Here is a 21202-nt window from a genome sequence, read left to right as displayed (position 1 = left end):
ATGGTGGTGAAAGCAATTTTTGAACCAACAGACAAGAAATGAAGAACAAAAGGCATACGACTTCAAGAAAACGAAAAGAAATCAAATCATAAATGAAAGCTCCATTTGAACTAACAATACCACCTAATGCTGATTTCATTCTATTAAACAATGAAATAATAAATTAAAGAAGGAACGCAGTTTTTCGAGAGGTTGGAATTGGGAAAAATCTCACTGTGTTCCTTTCTTCTTTTTAACAAACAAAAGTTAGGTTCATGATAGTCAACAAGAATTTTTCATGTCCATGTACCAAAAGCAGTCAACGATGAAGATGATGTGTACATGCTACAGAGATGAAAGGATTAAAACATAATCTAGTTGTTGGTGGATTCATCATTATCGCATGTTTCCATCACTTGATGTTCACGCAATAAGAAATTTTAATTAGTGGGAAATCAAAGCTTTCAGATTATCAACTGACTAATCAACAACCTAGTGTCAGTTGGTGTTTCAGCCAATGTGCTCATTTACGTGGCCATGCTACCATTCTAGCTAAGTTGGTGACTGTAAACATAATCCCAAGTACAAGTTTCATGGTGCCCTGAACATTATCTTTGATACCAATTTAAATGCGCTCATTTACATCTACCCTTCTGCCCAAAATCCCCACAAAATCTGAACCGGGACTTTACGCAAGCCACCCATCCCAATGCAAAAGCCTCCCATATATATGCAGTATTAAGTAAAGCATTCTGTGTAACTCATAAGGCCTCAGTTACTGAGATTTTACAATTTGGACAAAAGCAGGTTTCTTCCATATTAGCTCCTTCAAAAAGTATCGCCATCTTTGTCAGTCATCAGCTTCAAGCTCAGCACCGTACTGAGCTAACCGAGCTTCGTCATACTCAAGATCACGGACCGCAGCATGATTAACGGAACCATCGTCTATGCTGGCATGTACTTGCCTACCACCAAACCTGAAATGGGAAACACAAATTAGAGAAAGAGAAGAGGTGCACCCATGCAAGTGATTAATCGCTGAAAAGAAGTCGTAAAGCGGCTCTTTTCTGCTTATAAATATATATGCAGGTCTGAACTAAGCGACTTCGAAGGCAATTTTTAATGCCATACAGACTACAATGTAGAAAGACAAAGCCAAAGTAGGACGGGGGAACTATGGGTATGGTTAGTTGTCAAAACTTCAATGCCACTAATAGAGTATATTCATTATTTTCATATCCAGAATCCAGTAACATATTCCAATGCAGATCTGGAAACTGTTTTCATCAAGTACAGATTGTGTACTTCCTCTCAGCATTGACGTGAGTACCACACATGTTCCTCGACAGATGGGCGTTGTGCCATGTTTTCAGTTTCTCAAGGGATGTATGTACGTACATCCATTTGCAGTTTGAGTAGTTGAACATGATGATATAAAGAATTTTGGACCCAAAAGTGAGGCAGTACTTACCATCTTCCATTCATTAGCTCTATACACTTGTGAGCATCCTTTGTATCTTTGAATCTCACCAGAACAACTCCCTGAGGATGGTTCTCGCACACCTGCAAGCAAAGAAGTAAAATGTAAATATTTTAGCTCAACAATCAACATTGGAAACATTGGCTTCAAGCAAGAGAAATATGCTCACATGACTCGAACAATAATTTTGGGCTTTTAGTCATGACTACCAGTAGTAGCACACAAGAAAGGTAAATTAATTTACTAATCTCATACAGAGAATGAAGGAAAGATGAAATATGAACAAACAAAACCGTCGAGAAATTGATATCACCCACAAGTGGTATATGCCTTTCAATGGTATTGAACAATCTGTGTCCATATCATAACAGTTCTTGTATTCTTTGTCAATCATCTCCAAGACTCCATCAATACATTTCAGACAGGAAAATCAGGAAAAAGATCACGAGGGTTCTCTGCGTACCTTAACTAGCTCCACTGGACCAAGTTTCACGCATTCCTCCTCAACATCTGACTTCAGCTCGGCCTTTAAATTAACATCAGACTGCAAAGATGGATATATATATAGTTACGCAACACACATTCAAAGGCTGCCCAACAGAAATTCAGAACTTGTACTAGATGCTAACATCCATCCAGCTCAATTAACGCTTTCCAGATATTACATTTAGATGTCTACTTACCCTCATTTCAGCAGGTGTGAACATAAACCGAAGAATAACAGTAGCTGGAATCAACACCTTGCTATCATCACGGCCCCCTGCACAATGAAAGAAAGTTAAGTTATGGACTTCTGAGCCGTATGAAATACATTTGGTGCTAGACCAACACTCATGTATCTGAACTTTTGACTGAACCATCAAATGCTGGCAACTTATATAGTCACATGAGAATATCAACACTCTGAACTGTGCTGAAAAAGCTATAGTTTATCATAGCCAGAAGTAGTCCATGGAACAAAGGAAAAACATATCACGAACCAACAGATTGTAACCATGTACAACATGTATTCTATAGCATGCAGAAAAGACACCACTGCAAGATGAGACTTACCCCATCCAAGTATCTTGTCCTCATTTTTCTTTAATTTCTTTTTCTTTTTTTTATCTACTTGCTTTGTTATAAATCTATCACCTGCAAAACAAGTTAGAGCTTGTTGTTAAGATAGTCGCAAGAATATTAGTGAAACTAGATAAGAACAATTATAATCATGAACCTGTTATACATGAACTGACGTTGGAAACTTACGCTACCATTACTTTACCTTTCTGCTCAAATTTTGCTGGACTGACGGTCATAAGAGGAGATCCACCAGGCCGGAAAGGCGCCCCATCCAAAATTTTAATTGCTAGCTCAACAGAAGGTTCCTAATGAAAAAAATAAAAAAATAGCCAAAAAAAATGAACGTCTAGTACAATTATAAAATTCCCTGTACCAACTATCAGTTAACAGATGAAAATATTACCTTCATGTAAGACACGAGCGCATCTCCTTTCTTCCTTCCTGTCTCTCTATCAACATAGATCTTAACACGAGGCTTTTTCGTTTCAGGGTCCTGTATCATTTAATCATAAGTGTCAGTTATAACTGCAGCACAACAGAATTTAAGTGCAGTACATATTCCAAAATCTAATATAGTATTTGTTCTTAATCTTAGCAAGGTTGGAACATAGTTAGAAGTGCTATTGAGAAGTGGGAGGAAACTATGGCCATAGAAAGACACCTCAGAACTAAGACAAAAAAGTTTGGGAATTTGGATCGGAGTCAAGACAACAAATCCCACTCCAAGAAGAAAGAAATTGTCTCTGACTCGAACAATGAGGATTATAATTGGTCGTCGTCGAGAAATTAATTTAATCAATTAGTATTCATAGTGATAAAAGAAGTCCAACTCACCTCTTTAATAACACCACACCTGGAGAACACTTCCACCACCTGATAAAGTCGAAAGAACAACCAATTTCCTTAGAGATATAACAAGAACAACTACCGTGTACAGAATCACTACAATTCACTGTATCATGGAACCAAGACAAATAGAACAGCAAGAAGAAGATTAACAGTGCTTACCTCCTCAGCAGTAACATCATCTGGCAATCCTGTAACGTAAACATGTGTATTAACTTTCAAGTCAAACCAACTATCAGGAGGTTTGTTTGCTTCCTGCATAAGTAAGGACTCAAAGATGTTAGAACAAGAGAAATAATGAAACTGACCCACATTGTATGACACGAAAAACAATACAGCTTTGAAACAGACTACCGCGGAGAATGAAGACCTTAGTTAACAGGAGCGGGAGCGCGGTCGGGAACAAAATAGAGAACGGATTCGAAAATCGTAAAATTATCAAAAAATGAGATTCGAGGAGCGTATTGGGAGCGTAGATTAGATTTCATAAATACATTATTTATACTACTAATTTTCCAATTTCATAAACAATAAAGAACACAAAAACGTTTACTAACACTTAGATTTTCTTCCTACAATCTGATCAAAGTAGTGAATAAGATTGGTGTAAATTTAAAATTGTGGGCCTTTGTAATAAAAATACAAGACTAAGGAGAAGAGAATGGTCTAAGTGAATAAGATTGGTGTAAATTTAAAATTGTGGGCCTTTGTAATAAAAATACAAGACTAAGGAGAAGAGAATGGTTTAGACGACATGTGAGGATTTAGTTTATCATCTATCAAGGAGTTTGATCACATAAGATATACCTCGACCTGTTTTCTTGGTAGGATAAAGACTAAACTAGATAAGTAATACAGATGTTATATGGCTATAAAATAGGTAACCTAGAAGATATAGCGGCTGATACATGATATTCCAGATAAAGATATGAAGATACGAGAATATTTACTAACAGACATGAAGCTAGATATCAGATATGCTTGCTTATTACAAATAAAAAAAGAGGAAAATAAGAGAAACGGATTTCACTCTTTTGGAGCACGTTTCTCTCATGCTCGGAGCGCGCTCCCATCACAGATCTTAGTGAGGAGCGCAAAATGGCGGTTCTCACTGAGATTCGTGACCACTTCTCAGGTTCCTGGTAACTAAGGAAGGAACCATGAAATGATATAATAAAAGTAAAACTTTATGAACACACCGAAAAGAGAGCTAAACCTAGAGGCTAGAGGTAAGACATCACATGACGACTGTTAGCATAAGCAAGCCTAACCAACACCATCAGAACACAGGATCAAAAGATTACCTTCTTTTCTTCCTTCTCAGGTGCTTTACGCTTAGCGTCAGGTTTTGCTTCTTTTGTTTTGGTGTTATCATCAACCTCTCCTTTTAAAGAGATGTCAGCACCCAGTACTGATGGGAACAGTTCCTCTTCTTTTGGATAAGTCATCTCATCCAATTCATATGTTTCCTCACTTTTCGAAACCAAGTTTTCCTGAAGGAAATTATTCAGATACATGTTAATAATCAGAAGGTGACGGATGAAAAATAAAGAATATAGTAGGATAAAGTAACATAACAATAAGGCTACATCAATTTCACACCAGTGAAAGATGCAATCAGTGCCGAAATAAATAGGTATTGGCTATTACGTGGAAACATTCTCAATTATAGAATGAACAAGGGTAAAACCACTTATAAAGGTTAACCGTGAACCACATAAGAAAGAGTCAACCACAGAATTTGGCATATAATCAGGTATGTCATTCAAGTTCGAAAATGGCCACCACTGGAGTCCTACACAACATGTTGATGGGTAACACCAGCAAGGAAGATAGGCTGCACTTAAATCACTAATGACTTTTCATATGCTATGAAGTCCTTAATGGACCGAAAGAGTAACTGCAGCAGCACTTAGCAACTTACCAGTTGGATAAAAACATACTACTAGAATCGGCCTCAACCAAAATAGAGAAATATAAGACAGACCAAGAGAAGACAATACTGCCGCGAAAAAGAGAAGGCAGTACGACTCTCTTCACAAGCCTCAAACATAATAACACAATAAGAAATACAAAAGTGATAAAAGACAATAACCTTTTAATTACGCAGGCTGTATCCGGTGATAAAAATTATCCTATTTATCTAGTATTAGTTTAGAACCAAGAAAGATAGATGCAGCCAAAAACTTACTTGGGGAACCCATGCTCTAAGACCTCTGTCCCACTTGTACACAGTTCCATCATCATCAGTGAATTCTTCCTCGCCATCAGGTGGTGTGGAAGGCCTCTCGTCAACATCCCCCTCCAAGTCTTTCAACTGATCTGACCCACCAACATCATTTAATTTTGAGCCATGCTTCAAAGCCTCAGCTTCGAGTTCTGCTTTTCTAACCTCCTCCTGCCATTTGGCGAACTCATCATCATTGTCAGGAGTCGCTGCTGCTGTAACAAGGACAGCGACATATTCAGATACCTATCATATGCAACCGTCATATTCAAGCCAAGGTTGGTAGATAAACTCACCTGCAACAGCAGGCTCGGGTCTCCGTAAAGATATTCCCGTGAACAGTTCAGGAATCGATGACAACGGCAGCCATTCAGTTCTTCCTTCAGCCCATAATAGTGTACTTTCAGCGATGTATCCATTCTTGAAATGCTCTGCTCAGGCGAAGTAAATAGAACTAAGTAGATGGTTCAATAGCTCATAAGACCATTATGAACATGACACAGATGTAACAATTGTCCTGAAACCTTGATAGGTTACTGGTGTAACTGAAAATTCAAGAACAAGAATAAAACAAGTAAATTTACTGCATTCTCCTTTTACAAAAGAAACTACAAAAGCATGTAATTCCTTCAAAGTTCCTTTTATTGAGCACCGTAGAATGCACGATGCAGTCCATCTCACAGATACCCATTTATTGGATTCTCAGAACAAGGAAAAATCCTGCTCAACATGATATGATAAGCAAATGGCCACATACACGGGTTTCGAAAAGCATTCATTCCAAGTTTTCCAACTGAGAAAAAGAAGAGAATGCAGTGAATTTAGTAATGCAACTTACCTTGTAATTCAGAGAATGCATATGGACCAACATGCTCTTGATTCTCCCCAAGTATGTACCACCCTACTTCAGAAATTGCTTTGCCACTTCCTCCACTACGACTATTCTCCGCACCTGCAAAATTAAAGCCAAAGAATTAAACTCTTTTTTTCAACATTACAGATAATTTTGATTCTGAGACTGATGAATATAAGCTCCATACAAAATTGTTAATCCCTAAATCACCTTCAACACAACAGAAACCCTAAAAAATTTCTTCCATTCATACCACAAAATCACACTGACAGCTAATGTCACTAAACCCTAAATCACCTTCTTCAACACATCAAAACCCTAAAAAAATTCTTCCACTCACACTACAAAATCGCATTCAGAACCATAAATCAAACAGAACCTGTTCTTGAGACCATTTTCACGACGCAAGATATGAATAACAAGATACGAATCAAGATCTAAGAAACTCAAATTTTAAGGGTTTTTGTTATTCTGATAATATTATCAGGTTTTAGAAATTTAGGGATTTGCTTTACATACCTGAATCCATCTAGACAACAACCAACCTTGATGATGATTTGGTAATCTCGGAATCAGCAGTTTGACATTCACGAAGAAAGTTAGGTTTTTTGGGGGGTTTGAAAGATGAAGAACGAACGCTGTGTTTTTTTCATATATATGAATTTCATTTTTTTTCTTTCAGGGTTTAGCCCACTTTTGAGAGAAGCCTAAACTGGCGAGTCTGAGAGTGATTGTAGTCTGGAGGACACGTTGAAACTGTAACCCTGCAAGGGGGGGAACTAGATTGACACGTCGGTACTGCCAAGTGTACATATATTGGATGTACTGGCGTGTTTGTCATGTGTTGTAGATGACGTGGCTGCCATGTGCTAGGAGCATGTTTGGATGCCAGAAAAGCAATTCACAAAAAGTGCGTCATTTCAAACGCCAAATTAACTTTTTGCTTTTTGCTTTTTACTTTTTACTTTTTAAGTTGAGAAACAACTTCTCAGATTATTGATTTTTTTAGGCGATTATGTATAATCAAGGAGCCTGACTATCATCCTTGAGATCAGTGGATCCTATCTCCACTTTAGAGATTCATATATGAGTGAGGTAGTAGTCATTGTGCAAGTGTGTTTGGACTAGAAGCAGGTGTGTGAAGTGCTTTTCCAGAAAGCAGAAATCAATTCCAAAAACCAATTTTTGCTTTCATTCATTTTAGATGACAGTTGGCTTTTTCCCTTCAAAAACTAGTAAGTTGAGTTGCTTCCAATTTGCCCAAATCAAGCTGCAGCTTTTGCTCTTACTCGTTCAATGGGTTCTAAGTTTACAAGGGCAAGCCAGGCAAACACACTTAGTAGTCCCAGGCTCCTAGCACTTGTTTACAGAAAACTATTGATATCGTCTTTGTCTTGTTAATCATTTACACCTGCGCATCCCAGAACTTGTAACGCTCTAATGATCCAGACATTGAGATCAAACATAATTGCACAATTCTGGGAGGGCTTTGCTTGATATCTAAACAATTTTGCAGTATGCAACTACTATAAGTTTGTACTCTATATTGAACATCTAAATGTATGGTGAGAAAGGTGCAGAGCTGCACAAGTCTAAACTCTGCAGACTTTTTGGAATCCTAAAGTTCAGCACTGTTTTTGGCCTCTCTAGTGGAGTCCAAATTATAGGTTGTCAGACAGTTCAGTCCAACTCCCTACCAAAGATGCGCCTTTCTGCTTTTCTTGATTTGCATCAATCATATTCTCGCTGATAACAATACCTGAACTGCTTGTCAATCTATTTCCTTGGACCTGCACCTTCCTTCTACTACATTTGTTATAGAAATCATTTGTTTGTATCAGATAGAATTCCAATAGCATTTGCATAAGTTTGCAGGAGTGAGCCTACCTATCAACACAATAGGCTCAATTCAAGCCTTTAGTACTTAAAGAACAATAAAATTTGAATCCCCAATCATGAATTTAACTTCATAACAAAAAAATATAGAGAGTAATTGTTGTAGTTGAATCAATATAGGGTCATTCATAATCATAAACATACAATTTGTTGATTTGTAACTTGTTACTCGGACACTCCCTCGATTTTCTTTCCTCGCTCTCTTAATTTTGCCACGGCTTCTTTCATGGCTTCTTTCCTCTTCATACTGGCAAGAACTTTCGCAGTAACACCGCTAACATTCGGGTCTTTCTTCTCAGCCGGAGGCTTTGGTGGCGGTCTTCTCTGAGCCGCATTTGCAGTTTGGTTACCGACGTTCAAGCTCAATATCGCCCCGGTGAATCCCCCAACAAGAATCCTGCATTTTATTTTTCCACAAGAGATTAATCCAGTTTCTGCCATTGAGTACATAACGCAACCAGATACAATTACAGGACTTACCTCCGACCGATAGCGGATTGGGTTTCTGATTTACCATCTAATGTTTGATAATTCCAACTCAGGTGGTCACATCTGATTCTCTGAATCCCTGAGCATTGGTAGTTCCTTTGTTTAGAGGTTCTTGTTGAGAAAGCAGCTACAGAAAGCTGCAATGAAGAGGCTAACGAATGAGCCATTACACTCACCCTCACAAAAGAGTTTCTTTAGAAATTTGATTTGCTTGCAAGGCACCAACAGGTTCAAATGTTTATGATAGAAAAAGATGGTGTTAGGACTTCAGAGGCACAGGTACAATATGATGTTAGTTCTTATTGGTTGGTTTTGGATAAGACTTCATCCACTGTGGACCATAGTGACCTTCTGAAATCAACTGAAGAACCTTCCGAGGGATAATCCTCAGAATCTTAAAAGAGCCCAATCAGGGTGTGATAATGAAAGATGGTTCCAACCATACGGTTCGGGGTTGAGGCATAGTTTGGGAGGTTCAAACAAATATCCTGAACTAGCCAAGGTTAAGTCTACACATCTAGGAATAGATTTACCAAAGCCTACAAATTGACACCAGTCTGCAGAGTTTATTGGTTAAGAAGTTCTAGAGATGTTATACTTGACTGGGATGTTACTATCATGATCAAAATCAGTGTACTCAGACAGAGAACATAGACCATGGTGATTGGCGAACCACTGAAAAAAGAAAACAAAGAACATGGCAGAAAAGGTTAAAAAAATTTAAAAACTAAAATGCCAGAATAAGTTACTAGTACAAAAACGAGTAACATTTGATTCTCCACTTGTAACATCCAAAAAGCCTAACAAGGTCTATAACCTTTAAGATTCAAGACAAACAAAGCTAAATAATTTGTAAATGGATAAGAGTATAACGAAAACGAGGCGAAGATGAACATCCAAAATTTCTTGGTTTTAATTCTACTTGGGGTGAGACACAGTTCACTCGTCATCCTCATCCTCGTCATCATCGTCATCTGCTCCTGCTGCTGAGTTGAGGGCATTCAATCTCTCAATCAACTTGTTCTTCCTCTCATCATATGTCAGCTTCTTCAAGTTGTACCTGCAATTGATGGAAAACAAATAAAACCATGAATACAGTTTTCAACTCAAAAAACAAGTTCAACTATTTCGATGAAACCAAGTGTATAAACAGAGGTAGGCGAAACAAAACAAGAAAAAGGAATTTGAGAAAATAAAACTGAATTTGTTGAAATGGCTGTAGCTCTATACCTCTTGTGGGCCTTGGGAGCTGCCTTCTCAGTTTTCTTTGCAGTAGGATCAGCACGGATAGCTGCATGCACTTTCTTGTAAAGAGCTTCAAGACCATCAGCGTCGATGTTTCTCTTCGCATACTCGGAGAAATGAGTTTGGAACTTTTCAGGCTCATCCTCCATTAGGGTCTGGACATAGTCAACAGAAGTTCAGAAAACAAAACAATACCAAAGAGCATATCAATCCAAACTATGAGTATTCATTAATGAAAGTACAAACGCAAGTATCTTATATTTTCACACATACCCTCATGTATGTACCAACATGCCCACCAAAGATGTACTTTCTGTGGATCTCAGGGTCCAATGCAGCATCTTTCTTTCCTTCACCCTTTTGGAAACCAGCAAACCTTTTGTCACTGTGAGGAATGTCAAGACCACCATCCAAAGCTCCCTAAAATTGTGTATAGCAATGATTAGACGTTATGAGCCACAGTAAATCCAACATTTGACCATTAGTTTCAGTAACTAAGAGAAGATATGAATCCAAAGGGAAAAAAGAGTATACACCAAAATATCAAGGAATGATTAACCCAGAGTCCCAGACACACAAAGAAAAAGATATGATAAATATAGCAAAGATGCGTTAGGCTGGGGAATGATGTTACCTTAAGAGCACCAAAGATACGGTTTCCGGTAGTTGTTCGCAGAAGACCAACATCAAGAAGAGCACGGAAGGGCCTTCGGCTTTCACCGGGTTCAACAGAGTAGTCTTCACCAGTTGCCTGCAAGTGATAACTGTCAGTGACATGTTTCTTCTGCCCACAACTTATCTACACTATAACAAAACAAGGAAACAACCAAAAGAACAAGCATATACCTCAACATTGCCTTCATACTCGGCATCCATCTCAAGTTTTTTCAACACACGACGAGCCAATAGAAGACCAGTACAGTAAGCTGTGGTTTTAAGAGAACAGTTATCAGATTCTTTCAATGACATAAAAATACAACATACCATTAGTAAGGTTAGAATATTTACCTGCAGCATAGTTGGTGAGACCAACTTCAAGACCATATCGGGGCAATTCATGGGCATAAGCTGCACACATTACCAAATCACCAGTAATGGTAGCAGAAATGATCTGGGCAATAATGTCTTTGTTGGTGAAACGAACAACAAAACGGTACTTAGGGGTGTTGTACTTGTTCTTGTCCTGGTTAATAAGACGGATTCTGGCTCTGTAATCGGTCTTTCCCTCTACATTCATTACAAAGAAACAAATACAATCAGATCACATCCACGCAAAGATATAAGAAATTACATCAAAAATCAAATGAGCATATACCTCTCCTTCGCTTGAATTTAACTTGAAACCTCTTGAAGTAAGCTCTGGGTTTCTGTGCTTTGATAAAAACCTGCACAGACCGATGTAATTTATAATAAGTGCAAATTCTCATGAACATAAAAAGGTTACAATTCCATTCAGCCAAACCCAAACCAGACAACAATTGAAAATACAAATCAGCAAACCCAAAGAGATATTGATGCTCTACAACCCTTTCCCAGCTAAGAAATCAATGAAAACAAGCTCAGCAACATATATAATCATAGAATCCTAACATCATAACAGCACAGATGAAAACCCTTTCGACCCAATCCAGAAAAAATCCAGGGTTTATGTTAAAAAATCATCAAATATCAAAATCCAATAACCAAAATACACAAATCACTGCTTCTACAACCCTGAAATATAAAAACACCACTAGATCTACAGATATTCAGCTCTTAAGCATATGCTTACAGGCATTTACACATCTATTTCATAAAAACATAAAACCTACCACTGAAACAACTACAGAGAACACAAACATACAAACAAAATACCAAATAAGCTTCATCTATCTGTATAAATCGTTACCTAAATGAGCTTAAAACTAACAATAAGATAAACCAAAATCCCATTTCATGTGAACTCAAACGAAATCAAACTTCACGAATAGAAATAGATGATTCACACAGAGAACAATAGTAAACGCTGTAGAGAATGAACGAAGATTTAGGGTTCGTACCATTGCTGAAGATCGAGTAGTTTCTCCGCCTCCTAAGTCCTAAGACAACTCTCCCCGCTTTGTTCAGCGATAAAAGAGAAGAGGAGACGATAGAGAAGGTGCCTAAATATATAAAACCCTAGGTATTAATTGACGGCCTGGATTTGTTGATTTTACTCGGATGCTCCCTCGCACTCGCTTGCTTTTTAGGCCGGCTCCTATGGGCTTTTCCCCACATTTTGAGAGCAAATCCAATGGGACTATTCGATGGTCTTGGTGTGGGATTAGGTTTCCCAGTTATTAGAGTTCTCCCTTATATAGGGGTGAGCGAAAAGTCCGGAACCGTGGATTTCATCCGTATCCGTCCGTAAAATTACGGATGAAATCCAATCTGCAAGTTCTATGAATTGGATACGGGTGAAATTCTCAAATCCGCACTTTTAAGGTTTGGTTGCGGTTGAATTTTGAAATCCGCGGATTCACCCGCACCGTAGGATAGTAAAGTTTTATAATAGTTATGGATGTCAACATCCTCCCCATCTAACTTAACCCTTAACACACAGGCAATTCGTCCCTCCAATATCCAAAGCATAAAACAGCTTATTCTCCTGCCTAATCACGACGTCAAAGTGATACATTTTAAACACCACATATAATAACAAAGCAATAAAAATGAAGGAATTAATCAGATAGGTCCAGTTAAGATTAATTGAAGAACATACTTAGTATGCAAGTTATTAACATAACTGAGAAGCATCCTAAGATCACGTGCACCATCAATATTAAGTCCAGCTTTCGTATGAGCAATCATTGATTCTGCAACTCTGTTTAGTACATCAATAATAATAGCACAACCATTCTGCAGGATTTCAGGGATCTGAGTTTTCAGAAATGGTATTTGAACGATCGTCCATCCTCCGTCTTCGGGTTTTTTAGGAAAATGTAAAAATTGTTGGTGATGATGAGCATCCGGTTAATCAGCATCCGGTCTGTATCACCCGTTGATCCGCGGATGTCAAATCCGCGGGTGATTGGGTCGGACACGGTTGGATTTTCCAAATCCGCAACTTTGATGGTTTGGACGCGGGTGACCCCTAATCCGCATCTGTCCGCCTGTTGCACACCCTACCCTTATATAGTCTTCAAATCAGGGTTTGTAATCCAAATTACCTTGGTAACAAAGCATTCAATATTCATTGTTAGATGAAAACCTAATTAGAACCAAGCTAATATCTTTCAACTGTTAGATCGAACTTGGCTTGTTATACATAGAGCTGCACATGAGTCGGTACAGTCCGGTTTTCTGTTGGAACCGGTACCTGTACACGGAGTTGACCGGTTCTTCAATTTGAGGACCTGTACCTGGACTTGTACCTGTCCCGGTAAGACCGGTCCGGTTCCACTCCGGTACCGGTTTTTTACCTGAATTTTAACACACACAATAAAGTAACAACCTAAGACTAAGAGTCTAAGACTAAGTTCAACATTACAAAGTTCAAAATAATAAATGTTTAAAACATCACAGAATAATAAGTGTATCACACTTTAAGTTCAAAGTTCAACATTAAAACATAGTACTAAAAACAACATTTCCATAAGTCTGCGACAAGAAATGAAAAGAAATCCTTGCAAAGGATGGGGGACTTCTCGAACAATTGGCACTGGATGCATTGAGTCACTGACACGGAGTTTACATCAATCTTCTTTTAGCAGAGAATCCCATATGGCTGCAACATGGAACAAAAAAGTAAAACAAGAAAGTAAGCAAGTAATACAAGAAAACTTGAAAAGTAAGTTCTGTTAAATAGAAGAAAACCTAATATATTACCTGCCTCATCTTCAACAGCATCATCAGGTATATAGTCACATAGAAGATCAAGAGCAATGGGATTTTGAAGAAAGCTTTGTGTACAGAGCAATGCTTCGACTGTCCTTGTAGACATAGAAGCTCTCCATGGAGTCAGCACGCGCTTCCCGGTGCTAAAAGCTGATTCAGAGGCCACTGAAGACACAGGCATGGCTAATATATCTCTTGCCATGTATGAAAGTATCTTATACCTGCTTGCATTAGCCTGCCAGCAAGCCAATATGTCAAAATGGTCAGGTTGACCTATTTCACGCATTCCACCTTCAATCACATCTGTCAAATACCTGTCGAGCTCAGTTGTTCTTGCCTCTTCAACACAACTTGGGGTGTCCCAATGTTGTTTCCTCCTTGATAGAATTCTAGCAAACAGACCAACAGATTGCACACTAGCTGGATAAGCAACAGTATGAGCATCACTACTTGACCCCTCCTCATGAACTGAATACAAGGACTTATAATCTTCAAAGAGTTCCTCAAATTCTAATTTCACCTTTCTCATAACTCTTTGAACCTCCCATGTATTATTCTCATACAAATAATTAAGAGTAAATTCCAAACCCTTTTGTTTCTCTCTTGGATCTAACAGATGAGCAATAAACATTACAGAATTCATTGATTCATACACACCCCAATACTTATGGTACTTAGCACACATTAGACGAGACATACGAGCAATAAAAGGATCTGATGCTACATTGTTTCTAAATTCTACTAATTGTTCATTGATGAGTAACAATTGCCATCATCAGTGTTAGATGCAGCTTGAGAGGATGATCCAACTTCAGTTGTATTTGGAGTTTGAGTTGAACTTGGTGTAGGAACAGCTACAATGTTATTGCTGGAATCATCTGGTGCTTTGCGCTTCCCCATTTAGCACCTTAAAGGCCTGCAAGAGAAGTAAAGAACATTATATGCAGTAAGTAAACAGAACTAACAAAATTAACCACATACAACTACATCAAAACATCATATCTGACTTTCAATGAAAACAATTAAAAACGACAACACACAATTGCATACTAAATACACAATTGCATACTTTCAATGAAAACAATTAAACAGAACTAACAAAATTAATCCATGAACTTTTTTACATGGATTCACCAATAACAAATACAACTACACGAAAAATCACCCACCAATAACATTTCACTAGCTTCAAATCTTGTAACTACCAGGACACTCAATTCAACTAGGCAGAAACAGAGACACTGAACACAATTAGTTTAAGTAATTTTAACTATACAATAACTCAACTCAACATCACAGATTTTGGGAATGGAATTGATAAAAACAAAAACTAACATATATCCATGTCTAGTTGTCTACTGCTTATCAAATCTCAACATGGGTATACACGGAATCACATAAATCAGTCAACACAAAATAAAAACCCTAATTCAATCTCAAATCAAACCCTAATTCAATTTCAAATCAAACCCTATTTCAATCTTAGATTCTTAATAGTAACAAAACAATTGTTACTCCTAGTTTAAATCGATTTCAAATCCAGTATTACACGATTCAAAGTTTCAAACCCTAGTTTATTCCATAATCGATTTCAAATCCCATGAGAGTTACAAGTAACTTACAAATCTAAGAAGAAGAAGAAGAGCAAGTATCCTAGTTTATACCTTAATGAATCGATGAAGGTGGTGACTGGTCACTGGTGAATCATGAATGGTAGTGAAGAACGACTGTTGCTCTTCAGGGAAGAAAAAAAAAAAGAAAACTGAAATGAAAGTTGATAGAATTAGAGATAACTTATACCTATGACGGACGGTCAGGATGTAAGATCCCCAAAAAAATCTACGACTACAATTAACCGGGACATATGGGCCGGGACAGGTCGGGACTCACCCCAGAACCAGTACCAGTACCGGCCTACTCCGGTTCTCAGTTTTAAGAACCGGTACCTGTCCCGTCTACTCCGGTTCCGGTTCGGTACGAGTCCGGTTTTTCCGGTTCCGGGTCGGTACAGTTAAAATGGACCGGGTCTTGTGCAGCCCTAGTTATACACAAATGAAATGTGACTCCATTTAGGTATGAGTAACAGTACATAAACGTGTGCACCTTGTTGGTTCAACAATTGTTAACCGAAGTTAGCCGCACTTACATATCAACTTTATTCATCTTAACCATAACTAGTTCAAATGACTCAAATGAAACTAGTTTATTGAGTTGTTCAATTGTTTATATTCTCATAGAAGTATACAAGACACAATTGAAGCAAAATCGGTTTTGATTCACTTGAATCGACTCACGAACATTATAGCCACGGTTTGCAAAAGATTGCATTCCTTATTATATAAATGTATTAGTTCATGAGCAAACCGATTTTAGAACATAACCCATTTAGTATGCAAACGGGTACGCATACCTAAGTAGCCGGACATGGACTGTGTACGCACTGACGGGTACGCATATTGTCGTTCACATCCTAACTCAGTTGATATAGTGTGCGTACGGGTACGCATATTAAAGTTCCCGAACTTCTACTGACATCGCCAGTACGCATAGGGGTATGCATACTAGATTTCCGGTCTTGGACTACACATATGCAAGTACGCATACTATGCTTATATCCGATCATGGTTAATCGTTCTAAACTCCATTTCATTCATTGAAACATTCACGGAAGACGGGAATAGTTGTCTCACACAAACTATTAGCTTCAAAGAAATTTTCAAGTGATTGAATGGTCAATACGAAACATTCCAAGTCTACATCAAATGATTGTCTCACACAAATCATACAAGATGTTACCAGGCGATTTTCACATGATCATCTTTTGACTTTCGTCAAGAATATAAGATGAACTTGGTTAAAGAGAAATCTTACCAACACACATTTCGAGAAATATGTAAGCGAGTTAAACTCAGTTCGAAATATCAAATGTATATACTTAAAGTCTATATAGCTACACGACTTTTGTCTCAGTAGGAGATAGAATAGAAATAGACTTTCTGAGTAATATATGAGTTCAAGTCTCCACATACATTTTGTTGATGAAGTTCCACAAGCTCCCCTTAGTAGTTCTTCGCATCAATCGGTGAACTCCGTGAAGTCTAAAGCTCAATTATACATTCTATCATAATCCGAAACATAGCTATAAGTAGACTAGAAATCAAGACTTATAGTTTTGGCAACTAAACTTGACAAACAAGCTTGAGATAGCAACGCTTGCGAGTTCGACCGAGCAGTGTTCTAATAATAATTTCATACTAACTCTAGATAACTTGGCCACTAGAGGAAGAACTTTAGTAAATCGCTGTTGTATATGTAAAGAAGATTTGGAATCCATAAACCATTTGTTCATTCACTGCAAGGTTGCAAATGGAATATGGAATATTTTCTTTCTTAGTTTTGGGATCAGCTGGGTTCAATGTGGGCTCTCTACAAGGGATTTAATAGGATTTTTTTTCTGATAATGGAAAAACTTCATGTGGGAAGTTTTTCCATATGCAGTATGTTAGACCCTGTGGAAAGAGCATAATTGTCGGACGTTTATAAAGAGGAAGGCGAGAAGGATGTTAAGAATATTACCTTAGACATAAAAGATATCATTTTGTATTGGTCTCTCTTCTCATAATCTCAAGAATGCGAGGTTCGAAGAACTAGTCTTCAAATGGGAAGAAATAGTTAGGGGATAGTTTTTTTTTTAAACCAGACGAATTGAGATGTTATTTATAAACAATTTTTCCCTTGTAATTCTTTTATTCTTTCCACACTATATATATATATATAATTATTATCATTTTTTTGATCAAAAAAAAATTGTGCATAGCGTCCGGGATCGGTAATTCCCCTAACAGACCGCTCGTTGGTCATAATCTATGTAAGAGTTTTTTATTTCCAATGATAAGAATGAATCATATGTCTATCAGTACCTTGATAAGTTTGTAAGATTATTTGATGTGTTCTAACTTCCAACAACAGGGTAACTATTAATTAAGTGACAGGCTCTTAGTCCAAGGAAAGGGTAAAGTGATAGTCTCTTCAATCCAAGTTTCACCACTTGTAGACGTTGTTTTGTTGATCTTGTGATTGTCTTATTGTTCATCGTAAAATATCCATTGCTTGGAAATAAAAGCACTTATCCTCCGTATTATACCTAAACTGCCATCAATTACTACTAGACGACTGTAATGGTTTGAATTCATCTAGATCCAAATGTTGATCCCAGTTAAAATCATGGGATTTGGATCTCTATAGATTTCTCAATTCGAGCATCAAATGCTACTATACATGTAGCCCTATAGGAACTTACACACAAGGAAATTGTCACGAAGAAAATAAGGTAGCACTTCATGTATCCTTCTCCAAGAACCATTGCCTAAAGATAAGATCTCACAAACTTCAATAACGTCAGCGTCATCATTAGCTTCTTCTATACGATCGACGGCTTCTCCTACAGATATATACCATATGCATAATACTTTCTTCTCAATCTGAGTGTTTACTTCAGGATGCTTTTTTTATTCATCTCATAAATAATGTTGATTGAATCCAAGGTGATGTTTTTATTGTGAAATAATCATAAAAGAAAACGAAGTCACAATATCTAAATTTATCTACGTTGTATATTATTAATAGCTTAGTTACGAAAACGTTCTCATATATTAAAAACACTATGTATTAAAAACACGATATAGCCGATCAAAGAAAAAAAAACACAATATAGTAGAACTTCGACAAGTTAATTCTCGATAAATTAATTACTTTTTTAAAGTAATAAAATTCTCTTGTCTAATCTAGGCTAATATAAGCTAAATTTTAATTCGATAAATTAGTAACTTCGTTAATATAATAAGAAAACTACTTTTCAAAGTTTTACTGTAAAAATAACCCATTGGGAAAAGGTCTTAAAATAAGATAAAATTTGATGTGGATGAATATCATAGGAGAACAAGAGTGGCATATTGTTTGGTTGAAAAACATAAAAAACTATAATTAATGTTTATATATATTTGTAAACATTCTTTTAATAACCATTAATGTTTATATATATTTGTAGACATTCTTTTAATAATTATTATCAAATCAAAAATTATCCCACCAATATCTTAAGATTCACAAGAGTATTAAAAGTAACCAAGAACTCATCGCTGATGAGAAGAAGAACCTAGATGAAAGAATGAAAAACAAAGAACCCTAAAATAAAAAAAAAATTAAAAAAAAAATAATCATCGCTGATAAGCATAAACAAATAAGTACAACAACAAGAAAAGACTGAATACATTAGGAGACTGAATACATTACCTGAAAACGACGAGAGATGGGGAGAAAACACCCTAATCGACGAAGAAGAGAATCGGAGTTTCAGAGCTCTCTCTCTCTCTCTCTCTCTCTCTCTCTCTCTCTCTCTCTCTCTCTCTCTCTCTCTCTCCCTCCTCTCTCTCTCTCTCTCTCTCTCTCTCTCTCTCTCTCTCTCTCTCTCTCTCTCTCTCTCTCTCTCTCCCTCTGTGTTTTTCCCTTTTTTAGATTGTTGAATTTGCTATATAAAGTATTTCTCGATGTTCCTTTATACATGTTAGTAAAATACCACGTTATAGAGGCTCGAGAGTCTTGAGCATATATTCATTTTTTTCCTTTTTGGTCATTTTTTAATGGACGCACAAAAATTATCACTGTAGTCATGAGCAATGCAGTTGATCCCATATTCTAGTCCGTTTCGACCTAGACACTGCGGCAACCTTACCTTATTTCCGGGAAAATTTTGGTGAAATTTCGGAATAGCTACCAAAATTACGTTTTGAACTTTTATATTTATAGTATGTATATCAGACATTTTTTAAACATTGCATTTGTTAATGTTGGGAATATATGTTTTAAAAACATTATTTATTTCCAATAAATTAGTGTCTCACTAGAATGGTTTTAATATGAAAATTATTCTTCATCTTAAAGAATAAATTTGTTTTGATTTAATGTCGAAAACCGTTTTTTTCTTGAATGAGTTAATGATGTTAATTAATATCTTAATAATATTTTTCATTTAAGATTATATTTATTTCTTTGGATATTAAAAATCAGATTTTGATGAAAAAGAATAAGAAGAGTTTTTAGAAGCCTTTTTTTACGATGGAGAGTTTTTTTTTATGTTCTTGAGTTTTAAAGAAAAATGAATTTGTGTGAGAAAGAAAAACAAGTATGTGATCATCCTTGATTTTTCTAAAAGTGTTTCTGAGCAAGAATGAAGTGTAGAAGTTTCTAAAAAAGCGGGGGTTTAACAACCTCACGCAATATTTCCATTAGCAATCTTTATGGATTAACTCCAATATACTTTCTAGAGAATCAACTAGACAGTCAGACTCAATCTAGATAAAAGTATATCAAAGAGTTAATATCTCAATCTCTCGATTTGATCTATACTCAAGCAAATGGAAATCTGTGAGTCTTTATTAAATACTAGAGAGATAAACTTGGATGGTAATAAAGACCAATATCCAAGTGTCAATCAATTTAAATCAACAACCAAAGGTTGGATATTCTAATTGATTGATCTTAACGCAGAACCTGTGATATTTCAATTATATAACAAAATATGATGTGGAATAGAAATAACAAAAACACCAGAAATTTTGTTAATGACGAAACCGCAAATGCAGAAAAACCCCGGGACCTAGTCCAGATTGAACACCACACTGTATTAAGCCGCTACAGACACTAGCATACTACAAACTAACTTCGGTCTGGACTGTTGTTGAACCCTAATCAATATAACACTGGTTCAAGGTACAGTTGCGCTCCTTATGTCTCTGATCCCAGCAGGATACTACGCACTTGATTCTCTTATCTGATCTCACCCACAACCAAGAGTTGCTACGACCCAAAGTCGAAGACTTCAATAAACAAATCTGTATCACACTGAAAAGTCTACAATGATAGATAAATCTGTCTCCCACAGATAAACCTAACATTTTTGTTTCGTCTTTTGATAAAATCAAGGTGAACAGAAACCAATTGATAACCGTGACTTATATTCCCGAAGAACAGCCTAGACTTATCAATCACCTCACAATAATCTAAATCGTATGGTAGCGAAACTAGATATTGTGGAATCACAAACGATGAGACGAAGATGTTTGTGGTTTCTTTTTATCTTGCCCTATCGGAGATATAATCTCAAGTCAATTATTCAATTGAACTCGTACGATAGAAAATGGCAAGATCAGATCGCTCAACTAAAAGAGAAGTAGTTTCGTCTGGCTTCACAATCCCAATGAAGTCTTTCAGT

General features: G+C 36.8%; 3 protein-coding genes across 5 annotated transcripts; all 3 read right to left on the bottom strand.

Moving 5' to 3' along the window:
• Positions 1-417: 417 nt before the first annotated feature.
• LOC113318137 (splicing factor U2AF-associated protein 2-like) lies at positions 418-7136 on the bottom strand. 3 transcript variants are annotated; one of them, XM_026566270.1, is made up of 15 exons: positions 6967-7136; positions 6433-6546; positions 6119-6139; positions 5891-6025; positions 5559-5806; positions 4672-4860; positions 3530-3622; positions 3356-3394; positions 2925-3014; positions 2724-2826; positions 2513-2593; positions 2143-2219; positions 1923-2003; positions 1451-1542; positions 418-956 (listed from the first exon to the last, which is right to left on the bottom strand). In XM_026566270.1, the coding sequence occupies exons 1-15, from the start codon at positions 6974-6976 to the stop codon at positions 830-832; spliced, it is 1500 nt and encodes a 499-aa protein (XP_026422055.1). In that variant the 5' UTR covers positions 6977-7136; the 3' UTR covers positions 418-829. The 3 variants fall into 3 exon arrangements, with proteins under 3 accessions (XP_026422055.1, XP_026422048.1, XP_026422062.1); XM_026566263.1 differs by having other exon boundaries at positions 5559-5809; positions 6967-7135; XM_026566277.1 differs by lacking the exon at positions 6119-6139 and having other exon boundaries at positions 5559-5809; positions 6967-7133.
• Positions 7137-8372: 1236 nt separating this feature from the next.
• LOC113337950 lies at positions 8373-9111 on the bottom strand. Its single transcript, XM_026583485.1, has 2 exons — positions 8824-9111; positions 8373-8740 (listed from the first exon to the last, which is right to left on the bottom strand). Exons 1-2 carry the CDS (start codon positions 8997-8999, stop codon positions 8509-8511), a joined length of 408 nt encoding a protein of 135 aa, XP_026439270.1. The 5' UTR covers positions 9000-9111; the 3' UTR covers positions 8373-8508.
• A 419-nt stretch (positions 9112-9530) lies between these two features.
• Positions 9531-12250, bottom strand: LOC113318128 (60S ribosomal protein L5-like). Its single transcript, XM_026566256.1, has 8 exons — positions 12117-12250; positions 11393-11462; positions 11086-11304; positions 10924-11003; positions 10712-10828; positions 10351-10497; positions 10063-10232; positions 9531-9892 (listed from the first exon to the last, which is right to left on the bottom strand). The coding sequence occupies exons 1-8, from the start codon at positions 12117-12119 to the stop codon at positions 9772-9774; spliced, it is 927 nt and encodes a 308-aa protein (XP_026422041.1). The 5' UTR covers positions 12120-12250; the 3' UTR covers positions 9531-9771.
• Positions 12251-21202: the final 8952 nt, after the last annotated feature.

Source organism: Papaver somniferum, chromosome 1 (assembly GCF_003573695.1).
Source record: "Papaver somniferum cultivar HN1 chromosome 1, ASM357369v1, whole genome shotgun sequence".
Taxonomy (NCBI): domain Eukaryota; kingdom Viridiplantae; phylum Streptophyta; class Magnoliopsida; order Ranunculales; family Papaveraceae; genus Papaver; species Papaver somniferum.
Note: the sequence above shows the minus strand (reverse complement) of the source record. Positions and strands in the feature narration are given on the sequence as shown.